A 19,265-nucleotide genomic window follows, 5' to 3' on the forward strand; every position below is an offset into this window, starting at 1 on the left:
ATAACATACTAATAATACTGACCTTGATTCTTCGCTGTAGTATTGAGCTGTATTCTTAAAATACTATTACAACCTTTTATGATGTGTAATAGATGACCTAAGCTCTCAAACTCAGTTGAGTCTTGGAAATAACAATAATAATAGTATAAAAAAAAAAGCAGCAGCTGGTTTTACAATTTTGCTTTGATCTCAAGTAACCTTAATAAAATAACAACAAAATTCTGTTGTTATTTAATAGGTTATTAATTATTGTTTTATTTTATTAATAATTATTTAATCTTTCCATACAGGTAAGACTCAGTGTAACCTCAGTTTTGTAAATAAGTTTGGAGGATAAATTACAAGTGATTTATACAAAATAGAACTTTTCTTCTTCAGAAGAAATCCCCCTCTAACGTTAATCCCAAAGGACTCACATTCTACCAATGCTCTTCCCTCCTACCCCTTGAAAATTTTCTCATGCATCACTTGATAACTTTGGAAGCTCAGGCACAAAAGTTCAAATCTCCATATATTTAGACAGTAATGGTGAAAGTAGTGTTATCTGACTGCAGACACTTGCAATGCTGACATCTTAGGGGGTCATCTGGATTTCCTTTAATTAATAAAAGAAAAAGGTTATATGACAGAATTCATCTCTTCACATTGTAATCATCTGAGATGAATCCATGTATCACACCCTAGGAAACGCCAATTGGCATTCAGTGAAGGGAATCTGTGTGAGAAAATCAACAGCTGAATTGTAGATGTAGACAAAGCACATATCTAAAGTTAGGTGAGATAAAGCCTATCCTATTCCTTCTTATGGACTGCAAACCTTACTTTTTTGTGGATCTTGACTGGAATGTTTTACACAAAGTATGTGATACAGTCACCAAAATATCTGTTTATACAATATGTCCAACTAGGTTTAAGTGTCATTTTTTATGGAATCTGTTTGGTAAAATTTGGTGGTAGAATTCTTAGTTTCTGACACTGGGCTGTGTTAGTTCACACAAAAATCTAGTCTAAATAATTAATGGGTTTAGTAATCCAGAAGCTGAGTTTAGTGACATTGAAAATCATGACTTGAGTTTTTATTTTAAAATAGATTTAATGCCATGTTAAAAGGATACTGGTCTGACAATTTTGATATGAAAAAATCTATGGCACACTTTTAAAAGTAATTATATAAATTATAAGAATTCATTTTCCCTAGACTTTCTTTTAGTATGGCTAAGCATTTCAACATAAAACTAAATGTATAGAAACATTTATTTAATGTTTTTATTACAGGTTAGAGGAAGAAAAGACTATTTTATCAGAATTTGAAGAGGACTTGAACAAGTTGATTTTATGGTTAGAGGAAGCAGAAAACATTATTGGTATTCCCCTAGAACCAGGGAATGAAGACCAGTTAAGAGACTGCCTTAGCAAAGTAAAGGTATCGTGAGTTTTATTCTTAATATTTTCTTACTTTATCAATTCTACATTGAAGAAAATTAAATGCTATTTTCAGAGAAGGCTTCTGCCATCAAATACAGTATTCATTTAACTTTTGTAGATGAATCAAAACAGTTGAATTTCAAAACCCAGATACAAATAGATACTGATCATATTAAAATCAGAAAAGTAATGGAAAATGTACTGAAAGGAAAATACCTATCCTGTCACTAGGTAATTAGTCATTACCTTTTTCATCCTCCTTTCTTAATTCAGAACTTGACTGTTTTATCCATAAAACATTTCTCTATAGATATCTTGTTAATCTTTTATAACTTCTCCCTTATGAAATAGTATTCAAAATTTCAAAAGAATATCTAGAATTACATGTATAATTATAAATATCAGCTGGTTAAAGTATCACTGCAACATTTTCTAGACTAAACATCTACATGACTTTTAACAAATGTTTTTTAAAAATACCCAACAAAATAGTAAATGTTTCTTTTTAAAGACTGAAATATTTTCATGATGATGCTAGAGCTTTTAGAATATGATACTGTTAATAAATATATCCAATAGAAGTAGCTCTGTTTAGTTTCTGAAATGTGTCCAACAGAATGACTATGTTTAATAACATGCACAATAATAAATTAAACTGGAGTTGGAAAATAAATATTGGTTATAGAATACCTGCCTAAATGTTTCCTGTCCTCTCTTGAGGTAAGGACCAGTTATCCTTTATGCCAATCCAAGTTGAACAAGTTCAGCAAGTGATGGAAAAGAGCATTAAAGAATCTGAAGGAAACTCATTAGAGTTTCTTCTAGCCTTCTTTCAACAATGTCTGAAAAAAATCTAAAATATTATTTAGTAAAAATCTATCTTCAGGTTTCTTTTTAAATAAACAAAAATAGGATAAACAGTACTGCATAGGAAATGAAGACTTAACCAAATGCTGAGTTTGTCCCCCTGTTTAGCATAAGATCTCAGTGAGTTGGACAGACAATTTGTGAAGCTTTGCTTCCATTGCCAAGCATATCAGAGCAAAGGCAAAGGAATATTTATAAGGAGTGTTAGATACATCTTATAATTTGCAGACATGATTATAAGTTTGAAGTCTTAATTGATGATTTTGAACGATGAAGGCTTCCACTCCTCATTCATATACAAATATTTCCCAATTGTAATATTCCCCAGGGATACATAATCTAAAATTAAAGGTATTACTATCTCTTATTTGTATCTCATTTTGACAGTTCATGTTGCTCTTTTGGAGCTCTACAAAAGAATGCATCCTAATACAGCAAATAATAATGCATTGGTTTACAGCGTGGTTTATTTCATACCTACCTGCTTATGTTCTTTTTTTTTTTTTAATAAAAGATCTTGAAGAACTTTGTCTTTTAGTTACATTATCCTTACTTGATATATCAAGTTACTTTGATAATAATAGCTTGCATAACTGCATATATGATGAAGTGGTACATTTAGATGATGCCTTGCTTCCTTTGGTTTTACTTCTGTGGTTTTTATATGAACATACATGAACATTCTTAATAATGAGGTTAGACTGAAGGGCTTTACACCACATACCATTGCAGTGATTGTGTTCACAGCATGAAACATGTTAAAACCCTTCTCCTAAGTGCTTGCTCTTTACCATATTAAAATATTATCAAAAGTTATGTACATGAGCTATTGAGTGTCCAGAAGTGGAATTTATCATGTAACAGTGATTAATATCATGAGAAACCCCTTATTTTGGCTTTTAGGACTGTCTTTAGGGTTGATCCACTATTACAGTCTCTTTTGGGGAGTTTTAGCTTTCTACATTCAGAAAGCCATGGTTATTTTTTCTTGAATTGAGTTTATTCCTTCAGCTGATGCACAAATCAATAAGGGTGAAGATAAGAGAGGTGAAAATTCTACCACAGTTCATCTTAACTGCTGTATTTGTCTGTTCCAGTTAAGAGTTGAAGAGCTGCCGCCACACAAGGGAATACTGAAACGATTAAATGAAACCGGAGGAATAGCACTTGGAAGTGCATCACTGAACCCAGACAAAAAACATAAGCTTGAGAGTACACTCAAGGAGGCTAACCACCGCTTGTTAAAGGTTAGATATATTGGTGATGTAACAATGGTATAAAATTTTAATCTGCAGCAAATATTTGTGTTATATATTTTCTAGTAAGTATTATTTTTCTCTATATGAAAAGATATTTGTATGCATAATAACCCTAAGGAAGAAAAATGTGTACAAATACGCTGCTGTGACAAACAATGACAGCAAACCAAGACAATTAGTGCCTGAAGTGATGATGTTGCATCCAAACATACTCCCTAAATTACAAATCTGCATAAGGGTGAAATGCAGAGCATTAATTTTGTAGCCTAGTTGTTTTGAGAGTACAACAAATATTCATAGAATCATAGAAGGGTTTGGGTTGGAAGGGACCTATAAAGGTCATCTAGTCCAACCCCTCTGCCTTTGGCAGGGACACCTTCCACTAGATCAGGTTGCTCAAAGCCTCTTATCTAACCTGGCCTTGAACACTTCCAGGGATGGGGCATCTTCAACTTCTCTGGACAACCTGTTCCAGTGCCTCACCACCCTCAATGTAAAAAATTTCTTCCTTATATCCAATCTAAATCTGCCCTCCTTCATTTTAAATCCATTGCCCCTTGTCCTATCACTACATGCCCTTGTAAAAAGTCCCTCTCCAGCTTTCCTGTAGGCCCACTTTAAGTACTGGAAGACTGCTATAAGATCACCCCAGAGCCTTCTCTTCTCCAGGCTGAACAGCCCCAACTCTCTCAGCCTGTCTTCATAGGAGAGATGTTCAAGCCCTCGGATCACCTCTGTGGCCCTCCTCTGGAGCTAATCCAGAAGCTCCATATCTTTCTTGTGTTGAGGTCCCCAGAGCTGAGCGCAGGACTCCAGATGGGGTCTCATGAGAACAGAGTAGAGGGGCAGAATCATGTCCACGTGACTCAGGTGTGTGAGAGGCAGGAGCAAATGGCTGATTGCCTTTATGGAAACACTTCCCAATTCTCTCTTCTCCTCAACCCCTACATGGAAGCTGCAACCACTGTTTTACGTTTCACCATACTTCTTCCAACCTTGAACTTTGAGTTCTAGTTTCTGTGTAGCAAAATACCACTCATTTTGCTTTTTGGGATCTCCATACTCAGGGAGAGAAGTAAGAGGATTTTGTTATATTTTATTACTGAAGTTATATATTTTTGTGTTGGAAACTGATAACAATGAATAGCAAAAGAGGTAAAGAGAGGTAAATAATTTGAGTGCTCTCCATACCTCACACAGCAGAAATGATAGAAAATGTTGTCTAGAGGACCACCAACCAACGTATGGATTATTCTGGTGGGAAAAGGTCAGTGTACAAGCAGGTGAAGGACTTCCCCTGAGACTGATGTCAAAATCAGAATCTGCGAAACTAACCTGTGGTGTATCTATTAGGTAAAGATACCGGAATGCCGTGGAAAAAAGAAAGAGGGATTTGTGCTTAGTTCTAGGGAAAAAAAAGGTGAAAAAATCTTCTGCGTATCTTACTGAAAAGACAGGCTAGAGTTTCTGGTTAAGACTATTACATCCTGGGTTTGTGTGGGTTTTTTTGTTTGTTTTTTTAACCATTTCTGAGAACACAGTTGAATTTCAAGCACAAACCTGGGAAATAAACAGGAACTTATTTGATGTGGGACACTAACTAGTTTCTTCCTAACAGAAACAGTCTGGCGAGGCTCAGAATATTAGCTAATGGCTTAAGCAAAAGTGGGTAATAAATATTGATCACATTCTCAAACTCCAAATTGGACACATAAATCATTATTTAGGTACTTGGACAGAAGTATCTCTTTCTCTACAAATGGATTTCTGAAATCAATGTATGTAGAAGAATTTAGACAGTTCAAGATCAAAAATAATGTTATTTACAAGCTGAAGTAAGAATATACATAGCTGAATTTAGGCAGCACAGTTTGAAAATCTGAGCTGTAGTATTAAAAGGACAGCATTAGTTTTCAGGAAAAAAAAAATTTACTTGTAGTAAAAGTACACGAATTTTAACAAAGTCTGTAATTTGTCTCTGAATGTAAGCTTTCACTGATTAGTCGTTTACCTAAAAACTTTACATTTTCACTTCCTGCTTGCTGATGCAGAAATGTTCCAGGTTATTTGTCACAGAGCAACTATGAATGCTGTTGAAAGTGGTTAGGTTCTGGATGAAACACGGAGGATAAAGCTACTGTTTAGTGAATCATTCTCTTTACAAGTTTGTCTCCTAGATCTAAGTAATGTTTCTGACAGGACATTAGGCTTGGAATTTGCCACTCAAAAACTTTCATTTACTTCTAAAAGACTAAAACTAGAAAATTAAACTTCCATTTGAGAATAAAATTAGTTTTATTTCAGCTATCTACTTATGGAGATACATAAAACTGAGAAATTCTTTCTGTCCCTTGGTAGCCGAATCTAAAGAATACGAAAAATGCAGTACATATTTCTTTAATGAACAGAAACTGAGTTTTAAAATTATGACAGTTAAATCCATACTGTTCTCTGAAGGTGTTCTCTTTCTCTGAAGCTTTTCTATTTCCCATATGATTTTTCCCATATATTTTTTGATATGGTGGGAGGGAAGGGGGAAGTTAAAAGCTGATTTTGGATTTCTGTCATTGGATTATTCCAATGAAGCTGAAGGGAATTTTTTTTTAATTTCTTTTACATTTTTTTTTTCCTCACTATTTCTGTAGGAAGCTTCAATTAATTTTTTCACTTTCTTTTCTGAAACTCTAAGGTCTGTAATAAAATCAGAACTCACAGAAAGAAAGTCTGAAGGCCTGATAGAGGGACATACGTTGTCTCCATTCAGTTATATATCTGCAAACACTGAAAAAAACCCTGCAGGTTTTACTGTGAGCCAAGCTCTCAGGTCTGGTGCTTTTATATCAGGCAAACTTCTGTAGGTCACATGAGGATGGTTCTGTAGTCAGTTGTTTTGATGAGGGTACCTTTTTTGTGTTCTTCAAAGTGCAGTGGACAAACATCATCACACACATTTCACTGGGGCTTTTCTGTCTCTCCATTCCCTTCTAAGAGTGTATCTTATACTTGAGTCCTTTGCTTCTAGCTGTTTTGTTTTCTGGTTTCTCTGCTAGTAATGAGCATGTAACAATCTAGCGTTAATGATTATCTCGTATTGCAGGATGATAGTATTTTCAAAATATGAAACATGTATGAAAGGTAAATAATGTAGGGTAAGTCCTTATCTGGTGTACAATAGAGTGATTTTGTTTACGTCAGAAGCTGTGACAATTTACACCAGCTGAGAATGTTGCCAAATATCTCCTAAGGATATGACAAATTTTTGTTTTGCCTTGATCTGCCAAGCAGAGGAATAAGGGACAACATTTGTGAGTCTTAACCTTCAAGGTGACATATTTGAAATAAGTTGTGTTCAAACTTTCTTTACAGTCACAGAAACTGCTGCCCTACAGCAATGGAAATAAGCTGAAAAAGAAATTGAGTATGAAAGGAATTGCAGTCACTTAAAAGAAGCTTTTTTTCTTTTGCTTCTGTATTGTCTTTGCTTTTAGGTGTTTATATCACGTGCTGATGACCTTGAGAATAGATATATGAAGATTTTTTCTTTCTCTGGATCGAAATAATTTTAAAATGACATTTCTTTAGACAACTGTATTGAACAGTGATTCTAACAGTCTGCTACCTGAAACATAGTTTAAGCAGAGAATGAAGATTAAAGCCCACGTTTGAAAGCATGACTTTCAAATTCTAGCCCGATTTTACTTATTGTACCCTCTCCAAAGCCAGTATTTCAAGTAAAAATGAAAATAACACTATCTTTGTGAAGTCCTAGCAGTATGAAAAATGAAGTATTTTATAACCATTTTAATGCATTCATATCAAGAATTTTTCGTTTATTTTCAAAGCTCGAAGTATCTTCTGCTGTGACCGCCAAGTAAGATAACCACCTAGTGCTTCAAAGCATACAAAAGGGGTACTAGGCACTGGAGTTTGTGATGAATTCAGTTCTTGCATATACCACCTGCCAGGGCATGTAAGAGATCTGTAATGGGTTTCTTACCTTTTACTGTGCAGTAAATGGATTGATAGATTAGGTCTGAGACCGGTGAACCATAGAATCAAAGGTTTGCTGGAAGGAGTTTATTACTCTTTAATATTATTCTTGGTCTGGTGTCAGCCAAGAGGGATGAGCTAGATTATCTGAAAGTAAGCTGGATGCCAAAATCAGCATTCTCCTCATTTATCCACCTTAGTCTTCAGAATGTCTACTGTATGTATTATGAAGGTTATTATAAGTGCCTGATGGAGACATTTTGTTTTGCTGCCTTTTAATTTGTCTGCTAGTATTAGAACTAATTACTAGACACTGAAGAGACTATTTCACTGTTTACTGCCACAGCAAATCAATTTGTTGTGCTATATGGACAAAAAAAAAAAATTGGAGTGGAGTGACATGACTATAATTTGTGAACATTTTTAGTACAACCAGGAAAAGTATAGGTCATCTTAGCTTGGTTGATCAAGTGTAGAGAAAAACAGATGGGCCTAGAAAGTGCAGAAAGAAAGTCATAACAAGGTTATAGTTCATGTACTGTAACTTGCCTTGAGTATTAATTATTCGTAGATTCACAGTCAAAAATATTGCTATTGCTACTATTGTTATTTGTGGGATGGAGGGGAAAAGGTCTTGTAAAATGAATGCTACATTTTGATTTCTGTGCTTTCAATTTGAAATTAGAATAGCATACCCAGCATTTTGGGGATAAAAAGGTTAATCTTTTCCTGAATTTGCTTTCAATTGATAAGTGACCCGATTCCCTTAAATGTAATAGTCTTACACTATGCTATATTACCTATGTCATGGATTGATAATTAGCTGTAGTCCACGTTTATGCTATCAGCTGTACTGACAAATGGCCTCACATATCGAAAAACAATGTTTGAAGTATATGTTGATTGGACAAATATGAGAATGTCACAAGCTCTAAGAAAAAAATTATATATAGGTTTCATTCCTTTTTGAGTATCTTAATTAGCTACCCCTAATGAAGATTTTAAAAGGCAAATTTACCGGCAGCATAAAGATAAATTGCTGTTTCCCAGCCATGCTAAGCATACAGGAATGAAGATATAACACAAGACAGAAGTGAAACAATGATGACCTTCCTTTTAAAAATATATTTTAGGCCAAATCATATTAAAATTTACATGCCTATAGATTTCAGTGCTGTTGAGTAATGTTTGAAACTTTTTCTGGAGATCTTGTCAGTCTAAATCTTAATTTGAACGTCAGCTCTTCGGTGTTGACTATTATTTTCAGTATAACTAGAAATTAATGTTGATATGTAGATTATTAACAAGGATGTACTGAAGTACTCTTATTCATAATAGGATAATGTATGATATATCCATATTTCTGTACTTTCTAGTAGGTCTTTTTGATTATTAGCTGCTAATGTGTAATGGGGAAGGCTGTTTAACTAAATGATAACCTTACTAAATTACAGAATTGTGAATTTTCCATCAGTAACTCATGTAGGACAGACTTGAATGTCGTTACACTCAATATTCCCATTTGTTATTTGTGACTTATTTTCACTCCAGGAGGTGCTTACTGTTCCAGTTTACAAGGGAATAGAAACTTGATTATCAACAATTGCCCACTCTAGTAATGTTTCTGTCTGGGAGAACATAAATTTTATTTGCCATTGAATCTTTGGATTTCTGAGAGGAAAATCTCTCTTTGGATTCCAAGTCAATAATCTTGTCCAACATTATGGTAGAAGAGCTATTGCTCCTAAGCAAGATAATAGAAGATTTTAAAGGTCTGCCTCTTCTGTGCATGGGGATTTAAAAGGTTTCGATGCGTCCTTTTTTCCTTATTCAAACAGGAAAAACACTCAAGTCCTTACACCAATAAAAAAGCTCTTGAAGACAACAATGATGATGATAAGTCTGAACAACCTCATAGCCTAAACAGTCTTGTAGCCTAAAGCTGGTTATGTTATACACATATGCGCATTAATCTGTGCATTTCAACTAAGAATTCCATAGATAAATAGAAATGGCTATTTTTTTTTTTTTTAATTTGAGTTTGGGTTGTGTTTTTTTTTTTCTCCTAAGACAATAAGAATTGATTTTATGATCTCAGGGAATCATAAGATTTCTCCACCCTAACCACCGCCCTCCCTGCCCTCCCCGCCCTCCCCGCCCCCCCCTCCCCCCCCCCCCCTTTCTCAAAATAAAGTTGTCTTACAGATTGTGAAAAAGTATGAACTAAAGCGTTTGCAGCCTAATATGAATGTCTGAGGGTTTTTTCACCTTCCAAGCAAGTAAAATAATCCCTTTGGGTTTTTGTCTTTTTATTTTTTTTTTAGGCTACGCATACTGAAGGTTTTTTGACTGTATTGGTTTAAAGCTATTGAGATACTTAGATATTTTGATAACAGTGGATTGCATGTGTCAGAAGACAGAGCACAATGGGAATTGAGGCCTACAGCGTACTCAGTGATCAGAGGCAATTTTTAGTCATTTTAGCAGCTTCAGACGTTAGTTTTCGTTCTACTTTGCAGGACACAGTGTAAATCATCCTAATGATTGTCATCAGAAAGAACTGGAGACTATTATAAAACATAAGGAGACGTTTATTTTCCTTTTCTGTTGTGTTTTTTTTTTTTTTTTTTTGTTAGTTGACGTGATTTGAAAGGCGGATTACTGTAAGCTCTGTGAATGTCTACAATCAAGGCTAAGTATAGATTTTCACAGTAGATGGAGGAAAATGAATTGGTTTAACTTACACTGGAAGATTTAGTTATCTACTGTGTATAAAAAAAGAGATGGTAGCAGATCAGGTTTAGACTAACAATTCACTTCTCGGTTGATTTTAGATTAAGATGCAACAGTCTTGAAATCTAGAAAATTAGCATCAAGACTAAAATCTTGTGCCATGTTTGAAAAGAACTTGAATATCTACACAGACCTGTACTGGTTTTGATTTTGACCACCAATCAAAATATAAATGAGATCCAAACAAGGTGAATATTGCTATGCTGCGATACTCACTGATTTTCTTTTTTTTCAGCTGTAGCTTTAGAAGAACTGCATTATACAATCTTAAAAAAAAATCCAGAGTTTTCATACAATTTCTGCTTTTTTTTCAGTTGAAAGTATTTTTTTTAAAATGCTTATTCTGTAGGCTTTATAAAACCAAAATTAAATACGGATTAATGCAGTTCTTAGGAGCAGAAGGAATTTAAAAATATGTAATTTATCCTGTATCAACAAGGGAAAATTATAGCTGATCAGTTGGATGTAATCTTAAAGAAAGAAATAATTGTACATAGCGTATCTATTTTGTTTTGTGATGGTAGACAAAAAATATTTCAACTCCTTCAGCTCACATTTGTCATTCAAGTTATTTAGTGAAAGAAACACAGTCACTGTATCTAGTAAAACTATGAAACAAGGTAGTTTACAAAATAAATTTTCTGAAATAGAAGTGAAGATCATCACATTGAAAGAAACACTAAGTAGACCCAAACATCACCTGCTTTCCTTTTCAGGACTTAGCACATGACCCAGTTAACAGATGATAAAACAAACAAACAAAACCATCAAAACACCAGAGTGGATGAGAAAGAATATTCACTTTCATTAAAAATACTTTACTGTATTCAGAATGAACCAAATAGCAGTTCAAATTCTTCTGTATATAAGTATCAGTCATAACAGAATGCAGTACTTATTCCCGAAAACCAGGATATTAGATATGAATCCTTGAGGAGCCTTATTATTACACAAAATTTGGATGTAAAAGCCAGATTAAATAGGAAGCCAGGTGGTTAAAACTCCTAAGCAGAAAATCCCTTAAAATATTGATCCAAATGGTATAGATAGTAACAATGTTCTTAACAATGTTACAGGTTCCTTCATGTGTAGAATATGCTGATAGCTGATTATACTTTAGATTAAAGCAGGTAAGGAAGAGCATGTTTGATCTCACTTGCAAAATGCAGATGAATGACTGTAAGAATCTTTCTAGAGCAGTTTTGTGTGGATTTCTGGAGTCAGTTTGCATAATATTGAGGTCAAAGAGATGAGATGTATTCATACTACATCCAAAAGTTATAAAATTTAAAGAAAGGAGTACCCTCTTTATTTTGTTTCACATGAGAACATACCAGTCGATGATTTTGGAGAAACAAAAGGTCCATACATCCTCTGACCGTGTCCATTCAACCCTCTGATAATGCCTAAAATTAGGTGCATTGAAAAGATCATATTAATGAAGAAAAAGTAGTAAGCTAAAAATATACGTGATCTCAAATGATATCTGGACAAATTATTAGAAGAAGAATCTAGAAATTACTATTAAATATAAAAATTGTGCCAGAAATAATTTTAATCCTTGTAAACGTTAAGCACATAGCATCCTGCATCAAGGAGTTGAGTGGAGAAATTCTGCCATATTGAAATACAGATTCAAGCACTGAAGACCGAAGATTCATCCACGTAATAAAGGCATAAGAAATTACCAGGTTTTAGTGCATTTTACTGTTGTCCTGCAATATAAAGGGGTAGAAAGGAAATGTAGACAGTTGTCAAATCCTTCAAAAGAGAGAATTTTGATAAAGACACCACTTAAACTTTATTTCTAAGAATAAAGAAAAAAAAAAAAAAACCAAACCACAGTCTGAATGGATAAAATTTTATTTATTTTAGCCACAGATGATGCAGTATCTACTGTGCAGGTAGTGTAGCCTATTAGACCAGTTAATCTGGCCTGTGTTTAGACCAGTGAGTCTCATGAACAATAAAGTGAATTGGGAAGGTTCATCATGGTTTTGTTCTACTTTCTCCTTTGAACGGCAGAAACAAAATCGCTGATTGAGGATATAATTTTCTTATGGAGTGAAATAATCTGTAAAAGAGAATGCAAATTGATTTAACTTGAGTTACTCTTGGTATGTATCCTTGTTTAGTTGCATATTATAGCTTATTTGTCTTTCTCTTATGAAGACTGGCATGTTGGTGCTGGAGCACACCAGAGCATCCTGGTTCCTCTGTTTCAGAGGCCTGACAAGAGCACACTACGACTTCAGTCTGGCCTCAAGCCTAAGCTTCTTTCCCATAGAAATGATGGGGACAGCTTGTGCACACTTAAGGTTTATCACAGTGTGGGGCCAAGATGTGGTCAGATCACGCGCTCATCTCGGCATTCAGAACCACTTTTGTGTCCAGCAGGTTAGATGTAGCCTGAAACATACTCTGGAGAAGCCTTTTTTCTTGAAACCCAAAAAACCTTGGTAGCCGAGCTTGCATAACGTGAAGATAACCAGACTCTTCCTCTGCTCCCCCCACAGCATGTGCTTTGCACAGCTTACTGCATTGGTCTACTTTTTAATTTATTAACAAACAAACTCCAACATATGTTTTCCTCATTTATGAGCACAAAATTAAAAAGGAAACAAGAAGTTATGTGTCCCTCCAATAAAGTACTATGAATAAATAGATACAGTAGCACAGCATCAGAAAAACTTTTCAGTGCTGTAAATACCTGACAGTTGGTATATTTGGGTATGATACTTTACAGAGACCATTTTGATCTTTTCCTTTCCCACAGACTGGAAATGCCAGGGAGGTTGCTCTATTTTCCTATGCACAATTCCCCATCCCATAGGAATATTGTAAAATAAAATTACTTGGTGATATTAAAACATTCTGAAGGTTTAAAGTATTGTAAAATTGGTTAGTAATGCTGTTTTACATTATTTTAGGAGTCCTGCAGAGAAATAGATTATTGCTCTGTTTTTATTAATGACACCACCAATTTTCTTTGTCTTGTTAAGTATTAATAAATACTCTTCTACTACAGTATATTGTTTACTCTCATTTGAAAGATCAGCCATTCTGAAGTCCGTTCAAGGAAAAAGTGATAATGTTCAAAGTGGTTTTGCAGCATTCGGGCAATAATTACACAATATCAAGGATTCTTGTGACGTACTACTGAATATTTGTTCTTCTTTTCCTTTGAGACAAGTTTTTGAGTATATTTAGAACAGTTAGGATTTTTGCTTCTCTGTACATGTTAGGTTCTAGCTTTATTTGATTTACTTTAGTTTTGCTTTTCCAGGTGTGCTTTATGCTTAATAATAAAAGATGGCAAACACAATAGATTTAATGAATGTTATGTATATATAAAGTTGGAAATTCATCGTGGTATTATTTGTGAATTTCAGGCCATGTTGCTCATCAACATAGAAAAACTTACAGGAAAAGACCTGCCGATTTCCTTATTAGTTTCTCCCAGCCTCTATCGAAATAATATATCTTAGTTGTCTTTTGGCTGTCTTTCCTCCTCCTCCTTTTGTTCCTCATTGTCACCCCAACAGCCACCTCTGTGACCCCAGTTATTCCTTACTTACTGTGTTAGTTCTTACTGTGACTTTCTCAGAAGGTAAGAGGACAATTTGTATGACTGCTCTTTGTAATCTTCCCCACTTCACATGAAAGAGGGGTAACATTCTGGAAAGGTTTTGCAAAAAGAGAAGAAACATGAGAGACTTGCAACATTTGGAAAGACTAAATTTATATCTGGTGGGATGAAGCGGAAAGAAATCGTTTTCTTACCTTTTGAAGTTTCCACAATGTGTGTTACTAATAAGGTCTTTCTGAATAATGCTCTACATGCTACAGCATTTATCAAGATAAATCCCAATGTGCTTAAATTGCAGTTCTCCATCTAAAACAATAGTGAGCAGCACATGGTTTCAGTTTCTTAAAAGTAAACCCACAAAGCATCTATGAATACCAGTTGGGAATGTTTCTGGTGTTGTGATATTTCTAATTAGGGGTAGTAAAAGCTAACCATCTTGTACAAATCTTATGCTTCTAGATAAGAAAATTTCTAATAAACATTCCTATTTACCACACTTTTTTTCTCTGATACAAACTGAGTGAATATCTATTTCTGCTTTCATAACAACATCTCACTACAAATGTCTAAATTATCTAGTGTAATCAACATGAAACATATTTCTACTCTCAAAAATTAAATTGATTTTTTCATAGAAGATTATCCTGAATCTTATTATTCTAAATATGAAATTTAAATTTCTATTTCTAAATTTGTCTTTCAAATCAGAAATGCTGATACATTTTCCTTATCTTGTCAAAAGACAAAACTTAGCTTCCTCAGAAGATATAATAACTGCTATAAAGTTATGAATAAATATCATGCTAGTAGTCAAGAGAATTCCTGATGCTTTTTTTTTTTTTTTTTAAGGCTGTTAAAAGTTAAAGGAGTTAATGAACAGTGTTATTTCTATCCATACATTGATGTTAGTCATGGGTATGTAGAAAAACTGAGATAAATGTCTGCATTTTGACACTTCATAAAGTTCTTTTTTGTCTCTGATATTTTTTTGTGGCATTGGAGTCACACAGCATTTAAGTTGGAGGTTGGATATGATATTGGAAAATCCATTTTCCACTGTGATGTCAAATGAACTGGAATTTCTTTTCAGGCCATTACTTATCAAGATTTAGCCCTGAAAGGTCCAACATGCTATTGCTCTTGGTCTTGCTCTTCTTTTCCATTGCAACACTTTCTAGCAAAAACTATCATCAGCTATGTCAAACAATTAAGGTGAATGGCTCTTTCAAATGTTTTTCTTAAAGGGATCATCTTAAATGCTCTGTTTAAAATGAGCTCATGACTACTAGACCTGGAAACCTGACTAGGATGCTAGATATCTCTTTTTCTCTTCCAAGAATTTACCTGTTGTTGTGTCACTCACAACTGCAGTAATGTCTAATCTGATTTTCCTTCCTTAATTACCATCTCAGAAGACCAGAAAATTATATGGTGGTGGTTTTTGTAAGCATGCATGAATGGGATCGTAATGGATTCTCAAACTGTTTTTATTTCTGACCTCAGTGGAGACTCAGTGTTGATTCACCTTGCTCCTTAAAACCCATCAGTATCATGATAGATGCCATCCCCGTTTGACAAGCACATCCTGTGGATCCAGGAGACTTGAAGATGAGCAACAAGTCTTCTCAGCTCTTTCTCTCAGGACATCCTAGCATTTACTCTAGCCCATAATCTTTTCCTGGTGTTCTTTTAAATTAATATGTCTATTCATAATTTAAGTAACAAGACTCTTCTATGGTCACCCCGAACTAATACCTACAGTAAAGATAATGTAGTTAATTTAAAGCAAATTCAAAGTTGTTTTGAGGATGAACTAGATTGAATTAACTACATCACCAATCATTTAATAATAATCCACAGGATACATACAAGCAAACATTTCTATTTATTTTTATATTAATCATAAAGATTTCAGCTGTGTGTTTACAAGGCCACATTGCTCCTCTGTTTGCTAAACATTAAACTTTAAGCAAAGTATTAAAAATATTTATGAAATACAATCATGCAGGTGTAAAAAGTCTGTACTAGCCAGTGAGAACACGAAATAATTATTAAATATATGTATGTATGTATATATACAATATATACTATTCTGTCTTACCAACCATCTTAAAATTCCTTTTTATTCTTGTTTGCAATATGAATATATTCATCGTATATTTAAGAAGTTATGCCATGTACTTTGAATATAAAAAGTGCTAATTGTCAAGACGTTTGTGCTGACAGCTGCATTGAGGTAATCTTGATCTAGCTGAATTACCAGATTTCAAATAAGGCTTTTCAGGCAAATCCTTACACATTTTTTCTACACTGCGATAACTTTGTATTTGGGTGAGATTTCCTATACAATGAACAAAGGTTCACAGAATGTCACACACCAGTGAACGATAATGATTTGAGCTTTTTTAAACTTCAGTTCCAAGACAGACACTGTCATTGTATGTCAGGTGTTTTATGCATCTCTATTAAGGAAGACTGTAGGGACCTAAAAATCAATGTTTTACTATTTGCAGTTTACAAGATAAAGATTATACTTCAAGTATACAGGCCTATCTGTATTGCAATATGCCTGTATAATTAAAATTCCCACAAATAGAATAGCCTGAAATAACCTTAAAGTTAAACCTCTACTTCCCTTTTCCCTTCTTCTTGCCTTGCCTCTTTTTGGCCATTTTTCTCAGAGTTTTGGAAACAAGGCCAGGTTGGACGGAGCCTTGAGTAGCCTGATCTAGTTGAGAGGCGTCCCTGCCCATGACAGGGAGATTGGAGTAGATGATCTCTAAGGTCCCTTCCAGCCTATGCCATTCTATGATTCTATGATCTTTTCAAAAATTCATCATCATCATTACACAGAGAATGGCCTGTTATGATACTGAACTTAACTGTACATTGAGCACTGTTATAGGTAAATCCCACACTTAACTTTTCTATTAACTGCATGTTTCTTACAAATGAAGAATTGTCACCTCCCTCAAAGTGCTAAACCAGGTAATTCTTGAAGAACAACTGAAAAGAAATACAATTTCATTGTCAGTTGTTTTCTGTTGAGACATGTCAGCTTAGTACTTGGCAGTCAAGATCACTCACTGGAATTGGAATATAAATGTTATTTTTTTCTTTGATTTTTAACAGAATAAATTCTTTGTTTCTAGGAAATGCTATAAACATTCAACTGTAGATAAAATTCCAATACATTGTAATTTTACTACACCGTGCAAAGATAGTGAAAAAAATCCCTGTTTATTTATTGCAGAAATAATAGTTTATCTATATATTCATTATCTAATTTACTTCTCTATGTAGCTTATAGCCAGAAATTGCTGTTTGATACTGATTTTATTGCTATGTCAAAATCTTAGATCCAATCATATCCATTTCCTCTACCAAACAAAATATTAAGGTTGGTGGGTTTGAGTTTTTTGTTTGGTTTGTTTTTTTTTTCATTCCTATACAGAAGTCTGTGGGCAAAACTTGTAACAATTCTAAGTTTATGGCTTGTGTTTTGAAGTGTTGTATGAATATTTGTCATTTGTTTCATTGCAATGCCTTTTGGCTTTGTTTTACTTGTGAGGCGTTCTGACAGATGACAGTTTTTATAAGCTCCACAGCAGTTTCGTGAATGCTTCTGGGAAACTTCTCTTGGATGCAGGCAACAGCATGGAAGAAAGTGTCGATATGTTTGGTTTAGCTATTGACTGATTGCCACTGTAAGCTGATTACGTATGGAAGCTGAGTTTTCAGTACTGGGCATGGTTTTGAAAGTAAAGTAATCGAATAATGTGTGATTTTAGGAAAAGGAAAGGGAGGGCTGTAGAAAAGGATGGAGAGAGAAAGCAACAGGTAGGAAGAACTTTGTCACATGGACAGACCAAAAGCAGAGGTAAGACTACCATGGTTTGCCAAACCATGAGAAGAGATTGCTCTTAACTATGTCTGACAGGGTTTATCATACCCTGTAAGGTAATGTTGTGTTGGCCCGGGACACCGCAACAGCATGTCCAACTCTACTGAATAGCACTATGCCCTGCCATTTTCTCTTCTCCTTCCAACATATATGTCAGGCTCTGCTTTCCATGAGAAAAAAGCTTTGACTGACAGGTTCAAGGTAACTGTTCAGGCAGTCTACCAGTACTGCGGGCTGCATGCCGGGGTTTGCTTGCCTCACAAACTGTGTGTAGCCTGAGGGTAGGAATGGTATTATCCGCTGTAAACCAAGGAAAGAACAATTAGGGAATTGTACTTTTATTTAGAAATCATTTTCTTGTCAGAATAGCCTTCATTAAGAGTCACTGAAGGAATCATACTGTAAAACCTTTACGGGCTTTTGGATTTTTGGAGCTGAGTAAGAAAAAAGATAAAGAAAAGAAAATCATGGACTAGATTGTTTAGCAGAGATTTAAGGTGGAGGGTCTTGTGCTTCAAAAAGCCCTTGACAAAAGAGAATCACTGAGATAGTAGAGAGCAGAATGAATGAGAATTAGTTATAAATATTAAATATAAAAAGCATACAGATATTCAAAAGATTGATAAATACAATCGTATTACCATACAAGAAAAACAAATCAAATCATTGTGGGGGGATGGGCAGGGGGATATGTTTGTTTGCTTTTTAAAAAGCTAGACAGCCAGATGAAGCAGAAAATTGTTCAGTGCATTGGTTTTGTGGACTGATTTAGTCTTCTGCACCAATGCAAAAAAAAATAATGTTTCTTAATAAAGCTTGAAAATATTACAAATACAGTGTTAAGAAGTTAAAAAAAAAAAAGCCAAAAAACACTTGCCAAGGTCAGGTCCTGAGAGGCTTGTGAGGAAACATGAAACATTAGCTACATAGCAAATAAAAATCTATACATATTTTCAGTAGCCTGTTTTCATCTTCCTCTAATAATACAGTCTTTACTGGAACTTTATCAGAGACACTATGGCTCATAAATATTTATCTTTTTAAAGAAATTATGTAGATTTTGTTTTAAAGTCAATATTGATTTTGTTAATGGAAATGGCTTAGATAACTAACTAAATGACATCCTAAACTGAACATATATGAAACTTTCTTACACTGATTGTTTTTTTTATGAAGAAACGATGCATAAAAATTAACTTCTCTCCCTTCCATTTTAAATCATTCTTTTGTACATGCTCTAGGGATGGTGATTTTAAGCAGATAAAACTTTCTGAACAATGGCTTTAAGAATTACTCTTTTACTCAATCATCGTACTAGTGTTATGGAAATGTTAGTTATGATTTATTAATAAGTCTGCATTGAAGTTTGCATTTAATAGTTGTTATGACTTTAATTATTTATGTATTATGCAAGTCCTGTCTTGGACAACATGAAAAC

At 34.3% G+C, this 19,265-nt stretch overlaps 1 protein-coding gene across 2 annotated transcripts in view; it reads left to right on the forward strand.

Annotated features, from left to right (window-relative positions):
- The window catches only part of DMD (dystrophin), a 1,192,425-nt gene that overhangs the window by 777,886 nt on the left and 395,274 nt on the right, over positions 1-19,265 (forward strand). For both annotated transcript variants that reach the window (XM_086608718.1, XM_086608727.1), the window contains 2 exons: positions 1,276-1,423; positions 3,390-3,539. In XM_086608718.1, coding sequence (XP_086464844.1) covers positions 1,276-1,423; positions 3,390-3,539 — 298 coding nt within the window. The remainder of the gene's footprint in view (positions 1-1,275; positions 1,424-3,389; positions 3,540-19,265) is intronic.

This window comes from Tauraco erythrolophus, chromosome 1 (genome assembly GCF_009769465.1).
Source record: "Tauraco erythrolophus isolate bTauEry1 chromosome 1, bTauEry1.pri, whole genome shotgun sequence".
Taxonomy (NCBI): domain Eukaryota; kingdom Metazoa; phylum Chordata; class Aves; order Musophagiformes; family Musophagidae; genus Tauraco; species Tauraco erythrolophus.